The sequence below is a fragment of the Lethenteron reissneri genome, chromosome 25 (assembly GCF_015708825.2).
Source record: "Lethenteron reissneri isolate LAM-NWPU_2019-01 chromosome 25, ASM1570882v1, whole genome shotgun sequence".
Lineage (NCBI taxonomy): Eukaryota > Metazoa > Chordata > Hyperoartia > Petromyzontiformes > Petromyzontidae > Lethenteron > Lethenteron reissneri.
Window position 1 is genome coordinate 2,060,743 of NC_083803.1, and position 22,811 is coordinate 2,083,553.

The following is a 22,811-nucleotide window of genomic DNA, read 5'->3' on the forward strand; positions in this document are numbered from 1 at the left end:
AGTGCGTGAGTGTGCATGTGGGGAGCGGTGCTGTAGTGGTTAGCACGCTGTGCTATGAACCCGGCAACGCGAGTTCGATTCCCACTCACGGCCAACACCAGTGACGATTATTTGAACCAGTCATGGGCCTCCCCTAGGTTGACTCGGCCTCAAAAGTGACCTGATGTGGTGTGTGAACATCGCTACTAGGAAGACAAAGGCAGTCGGGCGTGGTGCCAGCCCCCCACCCCCTCGTGTACCGTTCCGGTCTTCATAGGTGCTCACTAAGAGCACTTGCCCCAAAAGTCTGCTGAGGCTATATTGGGGATCTTTTGTCTTTTTGAGCATGCATGTGTAGAGAGCGGTAGTGTAGCGGTTAGCGTGCTGTGCTACAAACCCAGCCAGCCAAGTTCAATTCCCGCTCACGGCCAATACCAGTGGCCATTATCTGAACTGGTCCTGGGTCTCCTCCCCTAGGTCGACTCAGCCTCAAATGAGGACCTGGTGGAGTGTGTAAGCATCGCCACTGGGGAGACAAAGGTGGTCGGGCGTGGTGCTGGCTACCCACACCCTCGTGTGCCATGCCAGCCTTCACATCTGCTCGCTAACAGGACTTGCCCCAAAAATCGGTTCAGGCTATACAGAGGATCTTTGTGCATGTGTGTGCGCAGTGGGGTGGAGGGGTATACGTGCATGCGCACTTGGGGCCAGTGTGCATGGTCGGTGTGCGCGTGTGTATGCCTGCGTGGTGGCGTGCAGGGGGGTTGTGTGTGCATGCTTGTGTCAGTGCGTGCATGGACGGGGGGGGGGTGCGGCTTGTGCGATAGTCCGTGAGATGCGATACGACGGCGCGGCCAGGCAAACACAGCCAGCAGCTTCCTCTCCAGCCCTCCCCAATCCGCACTTGCCCAGACGAATACATTTTTTATTGTCGTGGCAGCCATTTGAATTTTCTGAAGCAAAGTGGCCATCTGTGGTAATATTTTATACAATTTATATTATGATTAAAGACAAGGGTTTTTCAGGATGAAGTTGATGACGACACACTGATGATGCCTGGGCAAGTACGTTCGTAGTTAATACTTGCTTTGCAGGTGTCGCCATTTATCGTCCCGTCAAAAGTATTTCTCGCTTCACAATAACGCCACTTCAGAGCGAGCCTGTTATGTACTTGTGCAGGGGGCGATGGAGAAATGAAGCTTGCTGAGCTGTATAATGCACCACTCATATAACTGCCTTTTCGGACACATATTAATTGTTCGCTACTGGCCTCCTTGAGTAACACCCAGCCAAGGTGAAAGTTATGTTCAACACGCTGCCTCATTGACAACCAATAACGAAAACTACTGTGAGAACAACCACAGCATAGTACCTCTGGAAATGTCTCCTTTCCAGGATTTTGAAAAAAACATTAAAAACATTACATAGCTTTCAATAAGCACTATATTGCAAACATTTACTGTAATTTACTACAAGCACAAATATTATTTTACAAAATGTTGACTTAATAATAATTATTTGCAAACAGAATAGAATTACTTAGTCTAGATTTTCCATGCATTCAACAAATGTACGTTCTTTTGTAGAACTGGCTAGTGCTATTAGACAATACAGACAGAAAACTTATACAAGGCTTGCTCATATAATGTGGCATAGACAGCCTTGAAGTCTATTTATTACAGCGTGTGCTATTCGTTTCATACAATAAATATCAGCAACATGCACATAAGTACGTGTCCAGATGGAAGAGAGACATGCTTTCCCCCTTTCTACTCAAGAGCCTCCAGGTACCTAGCTCAGTTGTAGAAACTAGCAACATAAGTTAAATGTTGTATTACTCATGTAATGAAAGGCAATTATACGATTAGAGACGACAATGCTTACAAAGGAGTTTCTGCAACATGCCTCATCGCTACGCCTTCTCTCATCCATGCATCCCAGCCTTGTCAGTGCCCAACCATCATCCCAGAATGTCAGATACAAAACATAACACGTAATATAACAAAATATTCATGTCATTTGTTAACCACTCGCCATGCGCTCTCATAAGCATCACGTATATGGCCAATTAGCTATGGGTCACTCCCGCATGCCACGTTTGTCGATCTCAACATGCCCTGAAAAGCACGCATGTCATCTCACCTGCATTCCACCATGGGCCTCGGGTAAGTGTACCTCTCTGCAAATGTTCCTCACCTCTGTGCAGAGTCAGGAGACGCTGGAGGGGTGTTGAGGATGTGCGAGTATGGATGATAGGGTGCCTTCTTCAGCGTCTGAATGAGGTTGGGTCGGTAGTCTGGATCCACACACCACAGTGAGCCCTTCCCAAGACTCTGCAGGATGCATCACAGCAAGAGCATTAAATACAAGACAACTTCCACCCTGCTGCATTCATCGCTAACATTGACCATCCATATTTCACTGAACACAAGTATTATCCAGTAAATCCGTTTTGTATAATCTTCGCACTTACACTTTAGGATAATTGTTCCTAATGAATATAAGATTTCAAATGTCCACCCTGCTAGATACCATTGGTGTCATCCTTACTATCCAACACCAGCTGGTAAGGAATTGTATAGATGTTCTTAGTTCAATAAATGTCATTGATAAGAAGGCCAATGTGGAATATCGTTTTTGATTCCTTTTGGCTTCGGTCGTGTTTGATTATTGTGTCTTGCATAACCTTAAAACATATATAATTTTTTAAATGAAAATTGTTTGCAAACATTTCATAACATTATGTTACTTAGCAGAGTGTATTATCTCAAGCGCCAAAAAAAAAATTTGAAATTGCCAAATTGATTTGCAATGCAGATCCATGAGAGTGACACTAAAGCAGAGGTCAATGTCAAGTTTAGGATTAGGCCCAATAAACCTCTGAATGCACAGAAGGCAAACACATTCACCCTGTAACAATAAAGATGGAGTTTCATACTCAAAGAGCAGGCTCTGCAATAGTGTCACACCTGTACCCTCACTGGGCTGACTATTGACCTGTGTGGCCAGGGAACGTATGCACTGTGCAGCTTTGGCCAATGGCGGGCCCGTGAAATTGTGCCTCGTCCATCTGCGTCTCTGGCCTGGCAGATGGGCCATGCTGAACCAGGAGGCACGAGCAAACCAGCCCCATCCCATGGGTGACATCCAGTGTGTGTCTCCAGTGGGCTGCACATGCTGGGCATGACTGAGGTCTGTCTATGGCATCAAAACGCAATATTCAATGTCAGCCAACTTTATGGACGGTATTTGATGAAATCATTTACTCAAGGTTGCTGCTTTTCATTACACTCCATTAATATCAGCACCACTTTCACCGATTTCGGAATTAAGAATTTAAAACAAATATTTTCAACCTTTACAATACAAAATCAAAACTATTAAAAACCTATCGTAGCTTTTCAGACAAACTCCCAGGCGATATCTGTTCATGTTTACATTTGACATATAGAAGGCCACCACAGAAATACCTCCATTTTAAAAAGGTATTATAGAACTTGTACAACATAACTAGAAAAAAATATGTCCTGACATTTTCTATACTGTATACAGGACATTTAAAACTGCATTATATACCTGAATATATATTTACATGTATAATGAACTGCTTTCTTTACCAGAAATCTGTATATACCTGGTAAAAAGCTTTTTAAGTGATGTCATTTTTGTTATTATGTTCACCATGCCAATTCATAGTTATCACATATGACTGCTGTAAGAAAGAGCCAAGCCTAATATTAGGTCGGTGTGGCTGTCGGTTTCCTGTTCTCAATACATGCTAACCATCACTCGCAATGCAAGGACCAAGACCAACTTGTATGCCAATTAAATCTACAGGGATGAAAGCTCCATTATTGTTCCACCTTATTAACAAGATATTAGTGTGTGTATGACCCTGCACCAGTTAAGTACGTGTAAGTTTAACATACACCACATTTACAATGTACCACAACTCACAACATGCAAGATTCATAAATAAACTATGGACCAAAAGCATGTCAAGAGGATAATGTTATCAATAATGAACGAAATTACGAATGATAATTGGTAGTGACAACAAAAAAACTATTAATAAGCAAACGCTACAATTATATAGATTTTGAACATGAGAGTAAAACAGTTAACTGTTAATAAATACATAATTGTAGAGTCATTTACAAAATCATAGGTAGAATATAATGCATAATTCACACGTGAATGGAAAGTTTTTTTCCTGAAGGCAAACAAAGCGGTGGTTGCCCCGAGATTAAATTGAAAATCTGGTGACATCCAGCTCATACACTGCTGCTATGATGTACCTATAATACATGGAAGTGCCAGGTAGGACAACATTGAAGAAGCAAACGATGATCATTAAGAACATTAATGAATGTGCACCGTTTGCCAATGTTCCACAACTGCAGGTTAAGGGTACCATGGTGAGCGCTCACAACTCCAAGTTTGGGATGGTTTTGTTTTGGTAACTCGGGAAAAAGTTGGTGCATGTTTCATGAATGTGCGCTGTCCAAGGGATCTCGGTGCTTGGCGAATTGCTGCCTCATGTGGCAACTAGAAATTCTACATTATTGCTTGACAGTCAACATAATTATAACATTAGCAGATATGCATTGTTCATGAACTTTTAGTCAATCCACTGCTGGATGAAGGCTTGCCCACACCATGCTGTTTGTGGGAGTTATTTGACCATATTTCACCACGCTGGTCAGTGCGGGTTGATGAAGGTGAGGAGCATAGCCACGTGGAAGGAGCATATATGTCCAGTGCAGCAAAGGATATTGCAGACATTGTACTGTGTGGTAATTTAACCGTGTGCTGCGTGACAACCATCGTCAAAGCTTTTGTGACAATAAAGAGTGTGGTTTAGCCAAAACGCTTAACGACGTAGAGATGATATAATACCAACAACAGATCATTAAAAAGTACTTTTAAAAAAAGTACTTACATGGCTCATCAGGCAGAGATAAAACAAATTAGTGTAAAGGGTTCCAACTAATACTGACAGTTCACATTACATCTTCATAGCACAGAGAGAATGTAGTATCACTCCACCTGGAATCCACATGACCACACACATGCAAATAGGACACACACACACCACACCAGAGGGTGCTTATAACAGTGTGCCAAATTAAACAACATTCTGCATATTAAGAAGCATGCCGTGCAGCCTCAAACCCCCCCAAGCACACGATGACAATCGCCATCGGCTGCCGGTTATCATACCACATGCATTAATTGCTGAGATTCCACGCATCTAGGCTACGGCCAGCTATCACCCATGAATGTTACCAAGACTGTCAGTTAACCGAGCTTAGCGATGGTCTGAGCGCGACACTGCATTCCGCAAATTATAAAGCTGCTTTCTGGCTAGGTGCAAATGCACACGTTAAATGTATGTGTGTTGAACTTCTTTCGTACGTAACCAACCCATCTCATCGGAGGTGCGGGGGAAGGACAACAAACTAAACACAAGAAGCGGTTATATAAATAAACACTATTACTAAAGCAAAGTATTTATGGACCTTTACAAACGCAAGGGGACAGGCCTATCGCTAAACTGTTTTGTGCCATTGGGGAAGGAAGCTGAAAAAATACCAGTTGCTAAATACTACGATGAAGTCAGATATTGCGAGTTAATTCCACTCAAAGTCCTTGTCATACACTTGAATCCATTTTCCAAAACCTTTATTACAAAGCACAATATTTCCCTGCAAATCGGCTCACGTGGATAAATTGAGCTATCACCGAATTAAAAATGCTGATACCAGTAAATGTTAAACTGCGAATAAATATGCAAACATTCGAAGCCGCCATGTTTGAAATGTGCAGCTTTTAAAAATGGAAACAATCTACACCACACATCTTATGTATTCTAATTCACACGTATTTATGAATATCGTCTGTAAGCAGTCACCATAAAACAGCTCAATCATAGGTAGAAAGAGGCCTGAATGGCAATGGAAAATAATTAGATGTTGCAAATAAACTGTGCAGAGTCTGTGAGCTGTGTTTGCCTAAGTGTAGCTATTTTGTGGGAATATCAAGCACTCATGCACACCTTTAAATGACAAAAGCAACTCTCAGATACAAACTGAAATGAACAGTCCCATTCTGAGTGATCACAGGCCCTATTGGCTACGTAACCGAGTCTATTTGGTGTTCTGACAACCCAAGGCAATGGCGCACAACAAGACATTTCAACACGAAAACCACAACTCTGTGGCAGGACGTACAGCCACTGGGCATCCTGCCAAGGCACAAAATGACAGCAGAGATTAAACTGTTGAGCAGGGCCGAGGTCTGCAGATCAACAACGTTAGGACATAATGTCCACATCATCAATCTCTTACAAGTCTAATAACTGTTCACATTATTTTTAAATAAGTTACGCGCAGGTAATTTGTTCATAACGAGTAGAAGGCAGTTTCAAGGTGCAGGATGTATGTATGTATGCATGTTGAACTTCTTTCGCACCGTACGTGGCCAAACGTGCAAATCGGGGGTGCGGGGGAAGGACAACAAGAAACACAAAAAGTGGCTTCACGTGGCACCGTGCAGCCCAATTCAGAAATGCGCGCACACAGCTACGGGGCCAGCCCGACGTGGATGTGCACGTTGTCGTGCGAGTCAAGAGTCTCTCCTCCCCCCCCCCCCCCATTGCGTGCAGATGCAGCCACCCTCCTCCTCCTCCTCCCCGTGGTCCTGGTGCACGGGCGATGGTCGCCACGGCAGGTTGCCATGGGAACACGGATAAAGTGCCCACCCACTCCCACCTCTGAGCACTCCCACCCCCTTTCAGCTTGCAGTTGTGTCTCTATCATCATTCGGTGCACCAGCATGCGTGTACGTGTCACTCGTTAGGTTTGTCCTTCATTAATTAATGAACTCTTACTAATGTTGACTTAAAGCTTTCGTGACTGCAGGTGATTCATATTCTTTGGGTCTTACGGTAAAGTCAAGTAGGTTGAAAGGAAATTTTAAAAACTACGACGTTTCGATCACAACATAAGCAATCGTTATTTTCTTTCAACCCACCAACGTGACTTTACCGAAAGACCCAAAGAATACTCTTGCTAATGGTCGTGTCACGATACTTAGGGGTGTTTTATAAAGTAATCATTTTACCTTCGGTAAATGTGCTCCGACGTAAACAATCAGGTTAAAAATATTAATATCTGGCTTGCAAAATGAAAAGATGGTTCCCATTGAAATAATGAAATGCGTCAACGCTGATAACAATATTGTCATATGCAGCAGCTTTTCCCTCTCAGACGTTGATAAAGATGCAGTGGGTTTCCTCACATTGTATTACAGATAAATAGCACAGCAAGGAGAACCTGGCCTCGTACTATACTTGTTGAACTCTAATGATGACATGTATCGCAACCTCTTAAATGCCCTACAACTCCAAGAATGTCATCTTCACTGCGATTGACATAATGTTCCATCATGACAGCACTGCAGGAATTCCATTCTATGCCCATGCTGAAGAATTGACAGGAGGAATGTAACAAGCAGTTAATCCATTCAATGCTCCCAGACAAATCACATCCTGCATCTCATTCTTGAACTTACCTTAAGTCTACTTTGAAATAATGCTTTTGAGTAAGATGTATATACACGCGAGACTCTCCACGAGAGAGTAAGCATGTGGAGTGAAAATTTAAGGCACAGCTCTTACCTGATGACGGTCTTTGTCCACTTTCTTGAAGCATTTATTCAGAGACAGATTATGCCGCACAGAGTTCTTCCAACCAGAGGGCGCCCCAACAAAGTAAGGGAAGTGGTCCAGGATCCAGTCATAGATGCCCTTGACAGGTAGTCGTTTGTAGGGCGATGCTTCAATTGAAAGGAAAATGAGGCAGCTGAAGGAGTAGGGTGGTTTTGCATTTGGGTTATGTCCTGCAGCGGCGGTAGTGGAGCGGTGAGAAGAGGGCGTACCCGGGAGGCCGGCGTGTGCATCTCCCTCCCTTGGCGGCAGGTCATCAGAGGGGGCAGGAGAGGGCAGGGAGTCTGGAGGCGGTGGTGGCACAGGGGGGGGACTCACGGCACGCAGGCCCGCCTGGCCACCCAGCTTCAAACTGCCCAGCACATCCCTGCCTCCGTGCAGCCAGTCCAGGTTTGTGAGCTCCTCATCATCGCGCGGCTCGCCTGGGCCGGCCGCCGGCTCCCGCTTTGGGGACAGTGCTGGAAAGTGGCCCAGGCCCAGGTGAGTGAGGTCCAGTGCCAGGCCTAACAGGCCTGGGGAGTGGTCCTTCACCTCATCCTCAAAACCCACAATCAGTTCATTGTGCTCGCCAGTCTCCGGCTCTTTTGACGACCCTTGCATGAAACTGGATCGCTCGGTCTTCACTTCGGGCAGCACCACTGGACCCATTTAGATTTCGACCCCCTAAACATGAAAGCATGGAAACACAAATGCATAATTAACAGTTTTACTCAATACTAGACGAGTTACTTTTTAGTCATTGCCGAGTATAAATAGGATATTGGTCGCGAAAGATTACATGTTAAACAGAGTATAAATATGATTGAAAACGCCTATTTAAAATAAAATATACGCAATCATATAGCCCAAAGAAAATACTGTACCATTATAAGCACAATAATATTCTTAAACATAAGCAGAGTATACAATACAAATGCATGAATACAAAAATTATGAAATACATTTTCAAACTACACATGGCTTCAGATGAAGTATTTTTTTTACAAATATATCTGGAGGCTCTAATTTCTAACCACGCAAAGATATATTGTGCACAAATTATCAAATATTAACGTGCATAAAAGTACACCACAAAGAGGCACACAAAGCAACCCTGGCAAACGAAATGCATTCCTGAAAGTGTTCTGCCATTTCTTAAGAAACGGTGTTTTTTGTTTCCTACAGCATTAAACACTAATTATAGATTTGAAGTTTTCATGACTGCAAGGATTCATACTATTTGTTTTTTTTTCGGTAAAATTTTAAAATAAATAAAAAAAACAACTAAATTGAGTTGTTTTTTTATTTATATATATTTTTTACCTACGTGACTTTTCCGAAAAAACCAAAGAGTAGCATTAAACACGTAATATAATGTGCAGTGGCGTGGAGTTTTAGATTCCCATGCCATGTAATCAGGAGTGTGGCCAATGCATGAAGCACTCACTCAGCAAGCGCTCCATCACCTCAGCCAGCAGCACCAGCTAATTGCCAGGGTAACCATGACAACAACACTGCTCCATTCGTGCAGGAAGTGCTTATCTTCTCAGGCTGTCCTCTGGGAAATGTGTTAATATATTACGAGCTTTCTTAAGGATGTTCTACCTCCACGTAATACCCTTGAAACCATCTCGAGTTGCCCATACTGTTCCGAATCACCCACAAAAGTATAATATTTAGCTATGCAGACTGGTGCCGTTTACAAGTGCCTAAGCTGGCATGGCACACAATGGGGGTGGCGTGACCAGGTCCACATTCAAGCACTTTTGCTTCCCAAGTACTGATGTTTACACACCGCACCAGGTAAGTTGTAAAGTCCATAGACCAACCCACTATCTTTATGTCAGCACACAAAACCAAGGATCACTTAAAAAAAAGCAACCATTGCTCGTACTATTCTCTTGTTACAACAAAACGTGCCGTACTTCGTTCCCACCCGGACACGTCGTATAAATTTTGACCGTCAAAAAACAACAACCATGGGGTAACCATGGTGACAGACAAAAACGTGTGAGCTGACTACAACACCCAATGTTATATACAATACAACAACCAGTGGGACGACTGGAACTGGGCAAAGGAAAAGCAACCTTTTCTCTTTTAAACAAAGATAAGCTGTGCGGAATAAAACCTGTCACGCCCTGTACAATGCTCTCAAACGACCACATGATTACGAGGGTAAAAGTTCAACGGTGAAACACCTAACAAACACCATAAACAATGGGCGCAGCATTGTGCCTCCTGAGTGCTCTGACATACTTGACAAGGTGGGGAGATGTCACGTGCGCGCACTGGCAGCCAAAGGTCCAGGGAAGGAAGGAAACCTCCATCTTGTGCACATCACACAATGGAGTTGGTGGGCCCACTCAAGCGGCCACTGGGAAACGCAGACGCAATTAGCAGTAGGTGACTATCCAGCAGGCTCATGTGACAACTTAGCATGGTCTCAGCCTCTCGCCGTATCCGTACCAGCCAGCAAAGGAAGTTCTGTATCTGGAAAAGACATCGTTGCTGTTTCACCAAACAAAGAGACCTGCAGTAACTGTATTCAACCCAGCCAGCAGCCTGTGCACTCGGCATACTGTCACCTGCTCCACACCTTGTTCATGTCGGTGCATTTATTGTATTTGATCAAATTGTGCAGTGACTACGTGCTCCATCCTCCCGGATTTAGATAAATTCACCATATGATGCCAAAGGGTCTCACCTCTGTCGGATCACCAAGTGCACCACTCACTCGCTAGAGGTATTTGGACAAGGGCATATTAAAAGTACACTTCAACTGTTTGACTTACATTATACAAGTCTGAAAACCTCTGCATGTTTGAACAGACAGTTTGACTTACATTATACAAGTCTGAAAACCTGTGCGTGTTTATACAGACTACTCATGCAAATCAAGAAGCTCCCGGGCTAAGCACACGTAAGCCCTGGCTGGCAGTGTTGGTTTCCAAGAAATAATACTCTTTGATGACGATTGCTTGTGTTGCAATCGAAACGTCGTGATATATTATTTTTTCTACCTACGTGACTTTACCGAAAGAACCGAAGAGAATATGGATTTCTGCAGTCACGAAAGCTTCAAATCAAGATTCCAAGAAATAACTTAATCATACAGCCCAAGATAGTACTTCAACAAGCCGTGTTGCCAAACTAATTCACTTCTCAGTTGCCAATGATCTACCACAACACAACAGCAAAACCACTTCATTACAAATTAGAGCACATACGTACAAATTAGGACGATGTTAAAAAGCAAGCAATTCCTCAAATGTCTACAGCACAGAGCTGCAAGGGAGAACAATGGACAGTGCTGCATATGGGGGGGGGGTAGTCCTCCCTGCACCCCGATGTTCATCCCCTCACATCCGCACCTCTTCCCTCTTCCTCAAACCATGCTGTTGCTTCTCACACTTCCCGTTCCCACATTGCCATGATACAAAATGTGCCATTTTGTATCACATGTGAGGTCAAAGTTAATCCACCCGCTGGAGGATGAAGGTCTTGCCAAACCATTGCCATTTCTCACGGTCTTGCAATGAATGTAATATTCCATCTAGCACTCTCAAAGCTGTCACACCATCATTAGTCTTGACTACTGGTCACCTTCTCTTCATCCTGCACCAGGCCATTAACTTGTACTAGCAGTCAAGATGCCTCTAACTTGCATAGGTTACCTAAGAAATGTGTCCTCTCCCCTGTGTCTCATTGGAATTCCAAGCATGGACATCTCTCGGCTTCTATGCATACTTTTGAGCTTTTGTTCCATCATTGTCCATGTTTCTGATCCATGTCATAGCCAGTAATATACAAGAATTCAACTTGCAGTATTCGTCTTTAGCCACATTGGTATAGTGCTTTTTAGCACTTTCCAACTAAGGTTGAAAGCATGAATTCATCTCTGTTCATGTGTCTGCCTGTCTGTCCGCCTGTGACATGGAGGAGCAATAACGATGATAAATATGCTCCGATATCTTATCTAGGATTTTACATAGTGCTTTTTTCCAAGCGCTTTCAAGAATTAAAATGTCATTTTAGTACGAAGTTCTCTTGCTATTATTGACTTAGCCTATACAAATACAGTCCAGCCGAATTGATCAGATGGTTGCCCGAAAACCTGGCGATAAATAAAAGTGTGTAACAAAATAGCAGTCCATGTGAAAGTCTTTTCAGCCAAGGCGATGACGTCACATGCCTCTCCTCATGACACCACTACATCTTGTGACCTTTTTTTCGATTTAAAGCTTTCGTGACTCCAGGGATTCATCTTCTTGGTTCTTTCGGTAAAGTCACGTAGAAGGGAAGTAATAAAATAATACAAATAAAACATAATAAAATAATTCTCACGACGTTTCAGCCGAAAGAACCAAGAAGATGAATCTTGTGACCTCTTACATAATGAACCATCTTACATAATCTAAGTTGTACACCTCATCATGTTGGGAATCATTACAGTACTCATGCATAAGAGTGATGTTTAGTTCTTGTTATTATTAAGTACTCTTTTCTAAAAAGCCCTGCCTCTTTCTCTCACTATAACGTTGACGAAAAGGTTAAGGAAAAACGCAACTTACTTTGAGATGATTACTATTTTTCTACAATTTGGTCCATTACACCAGTTTCACAGATATATTGAGAAGGCTTAAACAAATGGTACTTGTAAAGCAGCATTATTTACTCAGAAGGCTCTTCCAGAAATACAACTACACGCGAAATTCACTATAGATTGGCCTTGCAGATTTCTCATCATATATCTCATTTTCTCCCAATCTACTTGTGTCTTCCCGTGTAATGTAATATTCCCTACTCTGACAATGATGTTAGTTCCCTAGACAAATTGATGAAGGTATTGATTTAAAGTACACTTTACATTGATTTTGCAGATGGGTTTCATGTTTGTAAACCCTTTAAAAGCAGTGTGTTGAGGAGTTCTTTAACATTTCATGCTTTACATATAATCATAATAAAATGTACAAAAATCATGGTAGCTTTGTGTGTTTAAACTGTTTTCTCCACAGAAGGTATATTTATTCATTACATTTAGTCTTCACTGGAGGCCTACTCTGGGGGGTAACATAAAATGCTTGTGTTGGTCAATGTAGTTAAGCCACACTGCCAAATGTAACCATTACGTGGTGTCTCACACAGAAGTCCATTTAGACAATATGATAAAGGCCCCCATTCGTGTACCCACAATGAACCAAGTGTGAGATTTAGGAGAGCGGTGAGCACAGAGTCTCATTGTAAATCAGGTATTAAAGAAGCACTGACTTTATGAACTAAATAATAATCGTTAACAGCCCATTGCCGGGTGAGAGCCTCCTCACACCATGTTCATCGAGGGGTTCTTTGAAACACTTCATCAACCACGTTGGCTAGTGCTGGTTTGTGAAAGGGAGCTGCCCAAGAATGGTGCATATATCACTCGCCACTAGCCATGGAAAGGAACTGAACTCAGGTGGCCGAGTTTATAGTGTGGGGTTGCTGACCATTTCAATAAGGAGGTTTTTCCTCTTTAAACTTAACAGGAAGGAGAATTCTCATGAGGGAATTAATCTTTCTAATAGGAGCAGCTGCATTTTCTGTGCGCCTCCTGGCTAAGCTCAAACTTACCAACAAACATCTCCATGCAGTAGTGGTAGTTAACAAGGGACACTTCACACGGCAGGCTGATTGTCGGTCATGCTTCACTCTTTACAACTAATTACCGATCCAAACGTGGGAGGATAGTGTAAAGTCCCACTTGAAGAGTGCACAGTCTGGAAACTAAGACTGAAACGATGAGTATCAGCATCACTTTCCCGGACCTCCCCAAGGCCACTCTCTTAAATTGCCATATAGGCCAAGTCCTGAGTAAACTCTTAATCGAATCCACTTAGGGTTGACTGCGTAACACAAAGGAAAGGCTGTCATCCATTCAAATAATTTCACCAGATGAAACTTGTATGCAGATGTATGCACGCACCAACACACACACAAGTGCTTCCTTGAAATCATACCGAACAGCAAGTGAGAGTGCACGAGAATTAGTTTCAACTAAGCCAATTTTCTCACCTCAAACAGTCATCCCAAACATACTATTTACCATTTACCAAATATATATATAATGACAATGCTACTTTTCGAGTAGTCAGCAATTTATATCAATGTACTGATGATATTTTTACCTGTGGCAGAGTGGATGTGTTTTCAAATGTAATCACCAAACTGTGACGATGATCACCATACTGACCAATGTGATGAAGTTGATCAAACACCTCCCCACAACCAACAGAGCGTGAATATGTGGGTCAGAACTATATTGATGAAAGCACAACTCAACGGTACACACCATTTTGTTTACACAAACACAGGTATTAATAATGTGTATAGAGAAGTTACTGCAACACTTAGAACATAAACAAAACCAAGTAGGACAGAAAGCCTGTGCCCTTCACAGATGGGTATGACATTCCACTCATGTGAGCTTCCAGCATTCCTGGTCAGCACCCTGAGGGACGCTGCAGATCACTGCAGGCAGACCCAAGTTAAAAGGTTGATACCGTGTCCCCAACCACGTTAATGACTGAACAAAGTGCAGTTAACTTTGTCACGGTCTGTCTTTCCTTTAAGACTGATGGCACTGCCACAATTAGGCTTAAATGCAAAGTAGTAATCTCTATAAGAGTATGACTAAAAAGACATAAAAGGCTTCGCTATGCAACTCTGCAACTCCATTTGCGAAACGGATGGTCACCTAAGACTGCCAAACTTTTAAAATACACCAATACGACAGATGTAAAAACTGTCAAGTGGGAACATCGTCCATTTCGGAGCAGTATTTCCACTTTATCCAACAGGTGACATCCCCACCCCCATTTGCCATGCCACGCACCCTCTCCAACTCATCAGCAATTCTGAAGCAGTGACAACCCATGGCCTACTCTCCACACTGCACCATTTAAACACGTTTTCCAACACTCAGCAGCACAGTGCAAGTTATGTTATCAGAACTATATTTGGAACATTCCAACTGATGCAAAGCTATACCATTTAACATTCGTTTCAGAGCCTTGCCGAGTAAGAAACAGTTAGTGTATGTCCAGTTTATTTCTAGGTCTGAAACATGATGCTGGCTTCTAAAGACTGGTATGCCTGCAAAAGAGTGAACCTCATGGGTCTTGTTCTGGACAGGACACAGCCATGAATCATAAAAGTGTCTCCGTGTCAGCTGCAAACTCACCCATCAGCACATTGCCAACGTCAGACAGTTTTCCAATGATGGCCAGAAATAGAATGTTTACCGTATAGTTATGGTGATGCGGGTGGGTGGCACTCAAGCAAAGTGCTATCTAGACGTTGCAACTATGTTATCTAGATGCTAAATCTACTGGGTGCATGCTCTGCTTTCATTGTTGCATACAATAATGCCATGCATCTGATAGTTGGTGCTCTCCATTTAAAACATCACAATAACAATTGCCAAAGAGTGTCAAACTTTGACAGGTAACTCCGATATCCGCTAAAAGTAATAGTCACTCCTAAAAAAAAAAATCTAAATATTGTTTCACTGTAATTTTTTTAAGTTTGAACAACATTTCGTCATCCGAAAAGTTCTTCAAAACCTTTACACGTGTATTGTGTGCAAAACCAATAAATTACATCCACTCTGCATGCAAACATGGAACCTATGCATTCTGAGTGTGGAGGAGAGAACCCCAAACACCTTCCCACAGTCCTCTACGAAATTAACAAATAGTACCACGAGGCTCCTGGTTGCACGTACGTGCATACAAAATTGCTGGTTTGGATGACAGTGTTTTTCTGCAAGTGGCGAACAAGATTGCCAGCCCAGAATAATGGAACATTCATGCCGAGTGAAGCCATGACATTTCATCCGTGTGCACACACAAGAGAGCATTGAGTTGGGCGCTCGGCTCAATGATTCCGTTATGCTCAATGGGCAATGCATGCAGAGCAACGAGGGCATAAATGACAATACACCCACCGCGTACTTTGCCCTGCATTGTCACGCAGTGTTGTTGCACAATGCGCATGGCTTAGCGCAGCAAATAAACGCTGAAAATGTACTCCACCAAATGAGCCGCGTTTGAAAAGTAATTTAAGTTTTAACAAAAATATGAACAACGCAATTGCAAACTACTATACAGTACTACTACTGTATGAACACCAGTGGAAACCCATTTGAAGTAAAAAATATAAGCACAATGGCACACTAGTCATTATGGTACATCAAACATACTTAATGTGACAGCTCATATTTATTTTAGTGTTGTTTCCATAAGAGAAAAACAACACTTACTACATTGTCCAGGAAAGAAACACTATTAAAAATGTATAAAAACGGAAAAGGCTACATGTTGGTTTTAATCTCTTAATTGTACGTATCTGTTAAAAGAGCTCATTGGTGCCGAGAAGCTGTGTTGCAATTACCCAGGCATGCCAGTAGCCCTGCCCGTACAGGTCTGATGCTGACAGCTGATGCATGCGGCTCCTTCAGTGCCTCGGGAAAGAAACACTGTGCCTGTCATGATAAACACGCCTGCCATACAGTATACACCACTAACCATGTACACACAATAGCGGGTCACTGGTAGATCAATTACACTGTACGCAGTCTACATGTGTGCAGTTACATGAAACTTTAACAAAGAATCATATATATACGGACTTACAAGCTGGGATTTTTCTTTTTTAGAAATGCACTTTAATTTTCACGGTGATATTAAGTTTGAACCGAAAACAGTCACTGTCGTGGTTGTTGCTTAAACTGCGAGGTTTACTCCACACGTACCCCACGCACTGTGCTTTGTTTATTATACCATGTTGTGAACGTGCTTTTTATGGTGCCGTGGTTTACATCACACACCGTATTGTTTCACAAACACTTTTAAGCGTTAATCATCACCGGGCCACCAATATACGCAGTTAGAATGGGGCACTGCCACAACTTGGTGATGTTTGTGGGGGGCGGCGGGGGGGGGGGATGGTGCTTCTATGGCAGAGGGCACTGACTAATGAACATCATGTGGGAATGTGAAGCCCAAACCAAACGAGCAGCCTCGGAGTTCATGGCCAGCGGCTGTGGCATCGCACGGGATGGCAACAGCAAAAGCATCACCGAAGCAAAACACTGCAACAACATCGCCTTCCTGCCACTGCAGACACTTCCTCCCCCCGCTTGCCTCTCTCTCGCGGCCGAAAATACTCACATTCACAAGCAAGAAAACAGCGAATAACGCATCTAAAGTCCCGATTTAAAGCTTTCGTGACTGCATGGATTCATCTTCTTGGTTCTTTCTAAAGCATCTAAAGTCGAACATATCTTCACTTGTTTTACTTTTTACATTGAATTTCAAACGTAGCAATACAGTTGGCAGAGATAGCGAGAGAGAAATTAGGTATCTTTGGCTTAAATAACACAATAAATACCAAAACAAAGAGGGGGCCATTCATGGTTTGTTGATGGTGCCCACTGACATGTGCGGGGTAACTCGCCACAGCCACCAAGCTCCCAGGGGACGCCGCTCAAGTCGCGACGCCAACTGGAGGGGGGCCGGCCTCGTCGCCTGCGTCTCGTGATCTCTGCCCTCTATCTGCGCGACCCGCTCCCTCTCTCCGTGGGTTATGCAAACACGTTTCGCAGGCCGCTTTGTCAACAGGGCCAGATTAAGTCCAGCGATAACAAGGGCTCGCTTTAAAGTCGCTTTGCCAACCCATCGGCAAAGTGTAACAGCAAACCTCCCACTGTCTATTCGACCTTGGGGCGCACTGCTGCTCATGCTGGCGCATTTAGTCTTTGGTGTTTGTGTATTTTGCTCGTTTTACTAAGTTGTTCAAGTGTATTCGTGTTCTATTATGTCGCAATGTTTCGGTATGTTATGACAATCCGTGTGGTACGATGTATTGTTGTTGCGGCGTGGCATTACAGTCCCATGTGTTATCGTGTGCGCTCATCCGGCACCACGAGGTCCCACCGGCCTCGGGCCAAGCACCGACAGCCGTCCCGTCCGAGCCCTGTCAGCCCGATTTCTCCCAACCTGAGACCCGATCTCTCTCATTACCTGAACCCCTTCCGTCTGACCGCACTCGACATAACTAACCCCTTGCCGATCGAACCGGTGCGCCCCGTCCCTTCACGGCCTGCTCGCCACTGCAAACCACGTGTCGGCGTGGCCTCGGAGAACAGTGAGCCGCCTGTTGACCACGGACAGTCCTCTTTGCTTGCTCACCAGCCACGACCCCCCCCCACCCTCCACCGACAACACCACGGCCACGGGGCCGACGACGACGACGGGGACACCAAACGAACCGAGCGGCCGCCTCGGGTAGTGTGGCCCAGGCCAACAAGCCTCGCTCTGCGCCTCGTCGGGTCGCGGCCATAAACAGTGGAAACCAGCGCGGACGCGACGACGTGACTACTCACACGGAGAGCCGGCGGGGGAGTGGCCGAGCGACAGGCAGTGCCGGCAAAGGGAAGCCCGGCCTCGGCCTCGTCGTCGCCGCCGCCGCCGCCTCACGTAAGATGGAGCCGCGGGACGCGCCCCGCGCCGCTTCCTCGTCCCGACCTGACGCCACGCGGGCCGCCCGTCTCCATGGCAACGCGCTCGCCCCGCCCTCCTCGTCATCCGCCGCGTCCGCGCGCGCGTCGCCAATGGCAACGGCCTCGCTGCCCCGCCCACGCCGCTGCGCGCGCGCGCGTCACGCGCGCTCGCGCCCCGCCCTCACGCCTGCCGCGGGTTTCCTCGGCAACGGATTTCGTAAGCCACGCCCACATCGCGTCGGCACCGCGAGCGCGCGCGTACCCATATCCGCTTCCCCCCCCCCACCCGCTCAGGGTCTCTATGGCAACGACGAGGAAAAAAAAGCCTCCGCCCACCTGCCTTCCGCCCGGCCCCGTTCGTCGTCATGGCAACGGTTGTTGAGCCCCGCCCTCGCCTCAGGGCGCGGGGGGGGGGGTCCCACGTGGCTGCGTCGCGTCCTCGTGCCCCGGCAGTCGCCATGGCAACAAAGTGCGGTTCAGTCGTCGCAGCGCATCTCTGCACCGTACTGCTCCACGTGCACTCTCTTCCCCTCTGCATTGTACCGCTTCAGGCGCACTCTGTGCACTGTGCTTGCTGCAAGAGACCCTGCTCACGATGCACAATCAACTTGACCGTGGGTCAAACCTCCACAGCTTAGAGCAGGGTCAGAACCCCACCACGGAGGTTACGGAATGTGTGAAATCCTGTAGCATCGTTCTGGCGAACATGCAGCAACCTCTCTCCTCCTCATTACCTGATACCTGCAAGGCTAAGCAGGTGTAGCATCTCTTTACATCATCATACTTTATCTTAGTCATTCGTATTTCACATTGATTCAAACGTCACGTGTTATACAACTGCTATGGAAATTGAAGGTTTACAAATCCCTCTAATCGGCTTTTTATGGGCATGTTTTGATTAATATGTTATTAATTATTGCACTGTAATGTAATTCATTAATCAACTGTGTGGCTAAATCTACACAACTAAATGTCCCGGGCTCTGGTGCTGTCACTCGTGGATAATGTTACCATTAAAATACACAAATCCCGTGTCTAGCTATAGCCAAGCAAGAGAGGAAGAGAGACAAGGTCGCACGGCGGCCTGCAGGAGGGCAGGACAGAGCTCCTCCTCACGAAGTGGACTATTAATCCAGGCAATGCTGCCCTTACTTTATGGAGTTCACATTTCCGATTAATGGCCATCCTGGTTGCCAGGCAACTCCTGCAATATGGTCCTGTTCTGGGATCGTCACGCAATGAGGCACCACAAAGGGTAAACGGAATTGTAAGCCTCGTCCACAGAGGCAATTGCGTCTGTGGCTTTAAAAATCAACAAAATAATCAAAATGTCATGTCTGCATATGAGGTACACATGCTTATTGCTTCTCTCTGAGAAGCGCACTATGCTTTGGAATATAAAGTATAAACACATGGTAGATGAATAAAAATACGTATCACTTTATTTTCATGTTGACCACACATTGCTGTGGTAAAATAAAATGTATGGATGTGCACAATATATATTTAAATATAGTAATTCAGATACATACACATGAAAAGCTTACACCTTTAAAAATTTCAGATTTCAATTAAATCATTAAAATTAAGTATTAAATTAAATGTAGTCCGATGTTACAATTCCCTTTGTCTCATGAAGCGAAGAAATGAACGAATCCATTGGACGTAAGCCCGTGTGTCAAGCACTGTTCTAGCAACTGCTCTGTGCTAATTATCCATAACTCACCTCATTACAACACGTGATCGGGCAGCCCGTGCACTGAAGCAGAAACTCAGACGGTGGGAGGGATGGAGGATTGCAGGGAAATGTGAGATGTGAGATGGAGTGGACAAGGGGAGTGGAAGGGCAGGAGGCTTCCTTTACTGCCGTATTGCTTTCTGGCCCACGAGGATGGCAAATCACGCTGTCATGGAGCAGATTTCAGCTGAGGCTGCATCACGGTGTGACCTGTGTGACCTTCTGGACATTACAGCCAACGTGATCAACTTCACGTTTGGTTTTTTATCAATGTTAGATTTAAAAAAAAAATTGCAGCTTCTGATATACATTGCAAAATAGATTTAGTAATAGAACTATCTTCTCTCTATACCTTTGGCTGAAAGCTTCGCGAAGCAGTTGCCATCTCTCAGGGTGTCGCGATGCATGAATCCATTCTCGCCATTGCACGTGAGCAGATTGCATTGTTCTGCCTTTGTGGTGGATGGACATCCTTTCATACGTGTTCCATCGTTTGGCCGCCACTCAATCGTTCGTCTTATCCATCGCACCTCCGATTACCACGGTTGGCTACGTACGGCGAGAAAGAAGCTCAACATACATACATACATATCCCTTGTTAGCGATGTGTCCTGCTGAAAGCCCATGCACATTTCTTCATAGTGAAATTATAGTCTTTAAAACGTATATGATCTCTAATCAATGTCTTCCTCTTTTTCTTGCAATGTAATCAAGGATGTTGCACCTGTCCTTGATACCTTGCGCACAAAGAATACATTTACTACAAAGCATAATCAACGTTTTTGGGTTTAGATCGCGTTAGTTATAAATGTGTTGTAACCCTCCACAAAGCAGTCAAGTCATTCGATCTGGAACTCTGAAGATTTTGTTTTGGCTTTAATATGCAAATATATTTTAAAACCCGTTCTCTCTCTCAGCATCCTGTTATGAGACGAAGTATCCATTCGGATGAGAGCAGTTCAACAATTTGTGTGAAAGAATGGTCACACAGCTGCCTTTTTGATCCCTTCAAGTGACCTCGGGTCGACCAGTCGGAGCAACATCTTCCCACCCACAGTACTCTGTCCCTCAAAGTATGTAATGTTCGTTGCATGGCACTCAAAAACTTTCTTGGAGCAGAAATGTAAGCAAATGAAGTGCAGAACCAATTATGTGATTTTATTAGTATAGTGTTAGGAAGTAAAACGATGGCCTTATAGTTAGCGCCCTTCCTTTTAAGGTTATCGTTTGTATCTCATCCATATTTTGTAACTTCAACGCATTAAAAATCCATTGTCAAGAACGTTTCAGACTACGGCATAATTTTAAAGAGTGCATTATTGCGTGTCATAATCAAAATCTCACATTTTCTATAACTAAATTACTGTAGAAAACATAAATGCGTCCTCAATAGTTTGTTTGCAAATTAGGTTCCACGAATCCCTTTGAAATGTGATGAACCAATGTCTGGAGATAAGTTAACTGATCTTAAGACAGTTTAAATGCATGCTTAGATATTTTAGTGCTGACACATGATATACAGTACTCTTATTCCTTGGATATTTACATTATACCTTTGGTTGTTTGCGTAGTCTCTAATGTTTTCCAGCATGTTGCGTACATCGTGGGGTGGGCTTGTGAAGCGTTCTTTAATAGAGTTGGATGTGACTTCATTGAGCGCGACCACTATTGTGCCCAAATGACCTGTACCTACAAAAGGCTTAAGTGCAATGTGTTGGCGGTCTGGTATCTTGTTGATTAATGTGCCGCACGAGACATTGAGTGTTTTCAGTCAATGCAAATTGTACACTCCACGTCCATACACTGATTGAATGTATTACTATAAATAACAATACAATCCACCGCTGGAATAAAGCGCTGTCCACGTTGTGTCGACTGTGGTTGTATGCTGGATCACACTTCACGTTCGTCGGTGTAGATTGTTGGTTGCCAGGACCGTTTCAGATATCACTCTAGAAAGTGAATCGTAACTGAGAATCAGACTGAAGTGGCCCGATTCAGAGAGCAATCAGAGGACCGCTGCTCCCAATGTTCTGTACGGTGGTGCAATCGTGGTTTGTTTTTTGCTTTTACTGAAACTTCTAATTTTAAATACCCTCCGGCAAGCACAAATGTATGATGCATTGTGGTATTCTACGTCAATACGGTACATGCAAAACTATTTTTTTTATAAACTTGGTGACTTGAGGACCATTGCACGTGGTCAATTGGCATTTAGGCATCTCGCACAAGGCTCACTCCTTGCAGCCTCAACATGCACTGCAGATGGTGGACACTACTCCAATTTGCATGGCCACTAAAATTAAACTGAAGACGCCCACGTTGCACAATAAAGTCCCACTCAGACCGACAACAAGTTACGCAATCGCTTCATCCGAGCCAAAGATCCCCCGTATAGCCTTAAGATAATGTTGGGGAAAGTGCTGTTAGCGAGCACCTATGAAGGCCGGCACGTCACACGAGGGGGTGGGTGGTAAACACCACGCCCGGCCGCCTTTGTCTCCCCAGTGGCGATGTTTACACATCGCACCAGGAACTCCAGTTAAACACGTAGGCTTTCGCGACTAAAATCATCTTAGGTTTTGTCGGTAAAGTCACGTAGGTAAAAAAAAATAATTGAAATAATAGAAATAAAATAATTATTATTTCTATTATTTTTATTTCTATTTTTTACCTACGTGACTTTACCGAAAAAAGCTAACAGTATGAATCATTTCAGTCACGAAAGCTTCAAATCTAGAACTAAAATAATCCTTTATACAGGTGTTTTGGGGTTAGGGGCCGTCCATAAATGACGTCACGCGATTTTGAACAATTTTTGACCCCCCCCCCCTTTGTCACAC

At 44.2% G+C, this 22,811-nt stretch overlaps 1 protein-coding gene across 2 annotated transcripts in view; it reads right to left on the minus strand.

Annotated features, from left to right (window-relative positions):
• The window catches only part of FOXN3 (forkhead box N3), a 35,201-nt gene extending 16,907 nt beyond the window's left edge, over positions 1–18,294 (minus strand). The window contains exons 1-4 of one of the 2 annotated variants that reach the window (XM_061558871.1): positions 18,114–18,291; positions 9,947–10,064; positions 7,661–8,371; positions 2,176–2,312 (exon numbers count right to left, since the gene is read on the minus strand). In XM_061558871.1, the coding sequence (XP_061414855.1) occupies positions 2,176–2,312; positions 7,661–8,356 (833 nt within the window). In that variant the 5' untranslated portion in view covers positions 8,357–8,371; positions 9,947–10,064; positions 18,114–18,291. Of the gene's footprint in view, positions 1–2,175; positions 2,313–7,660; positions 8,372–9,946; positions 10,065–18,113 lie in introns of both variants that reach the window. The other variant, XM_061558870.1, reaches the window with a different exon arrangement.
• Positions 18,295–22,811: the final 4,517 nt, after the last annotated feature.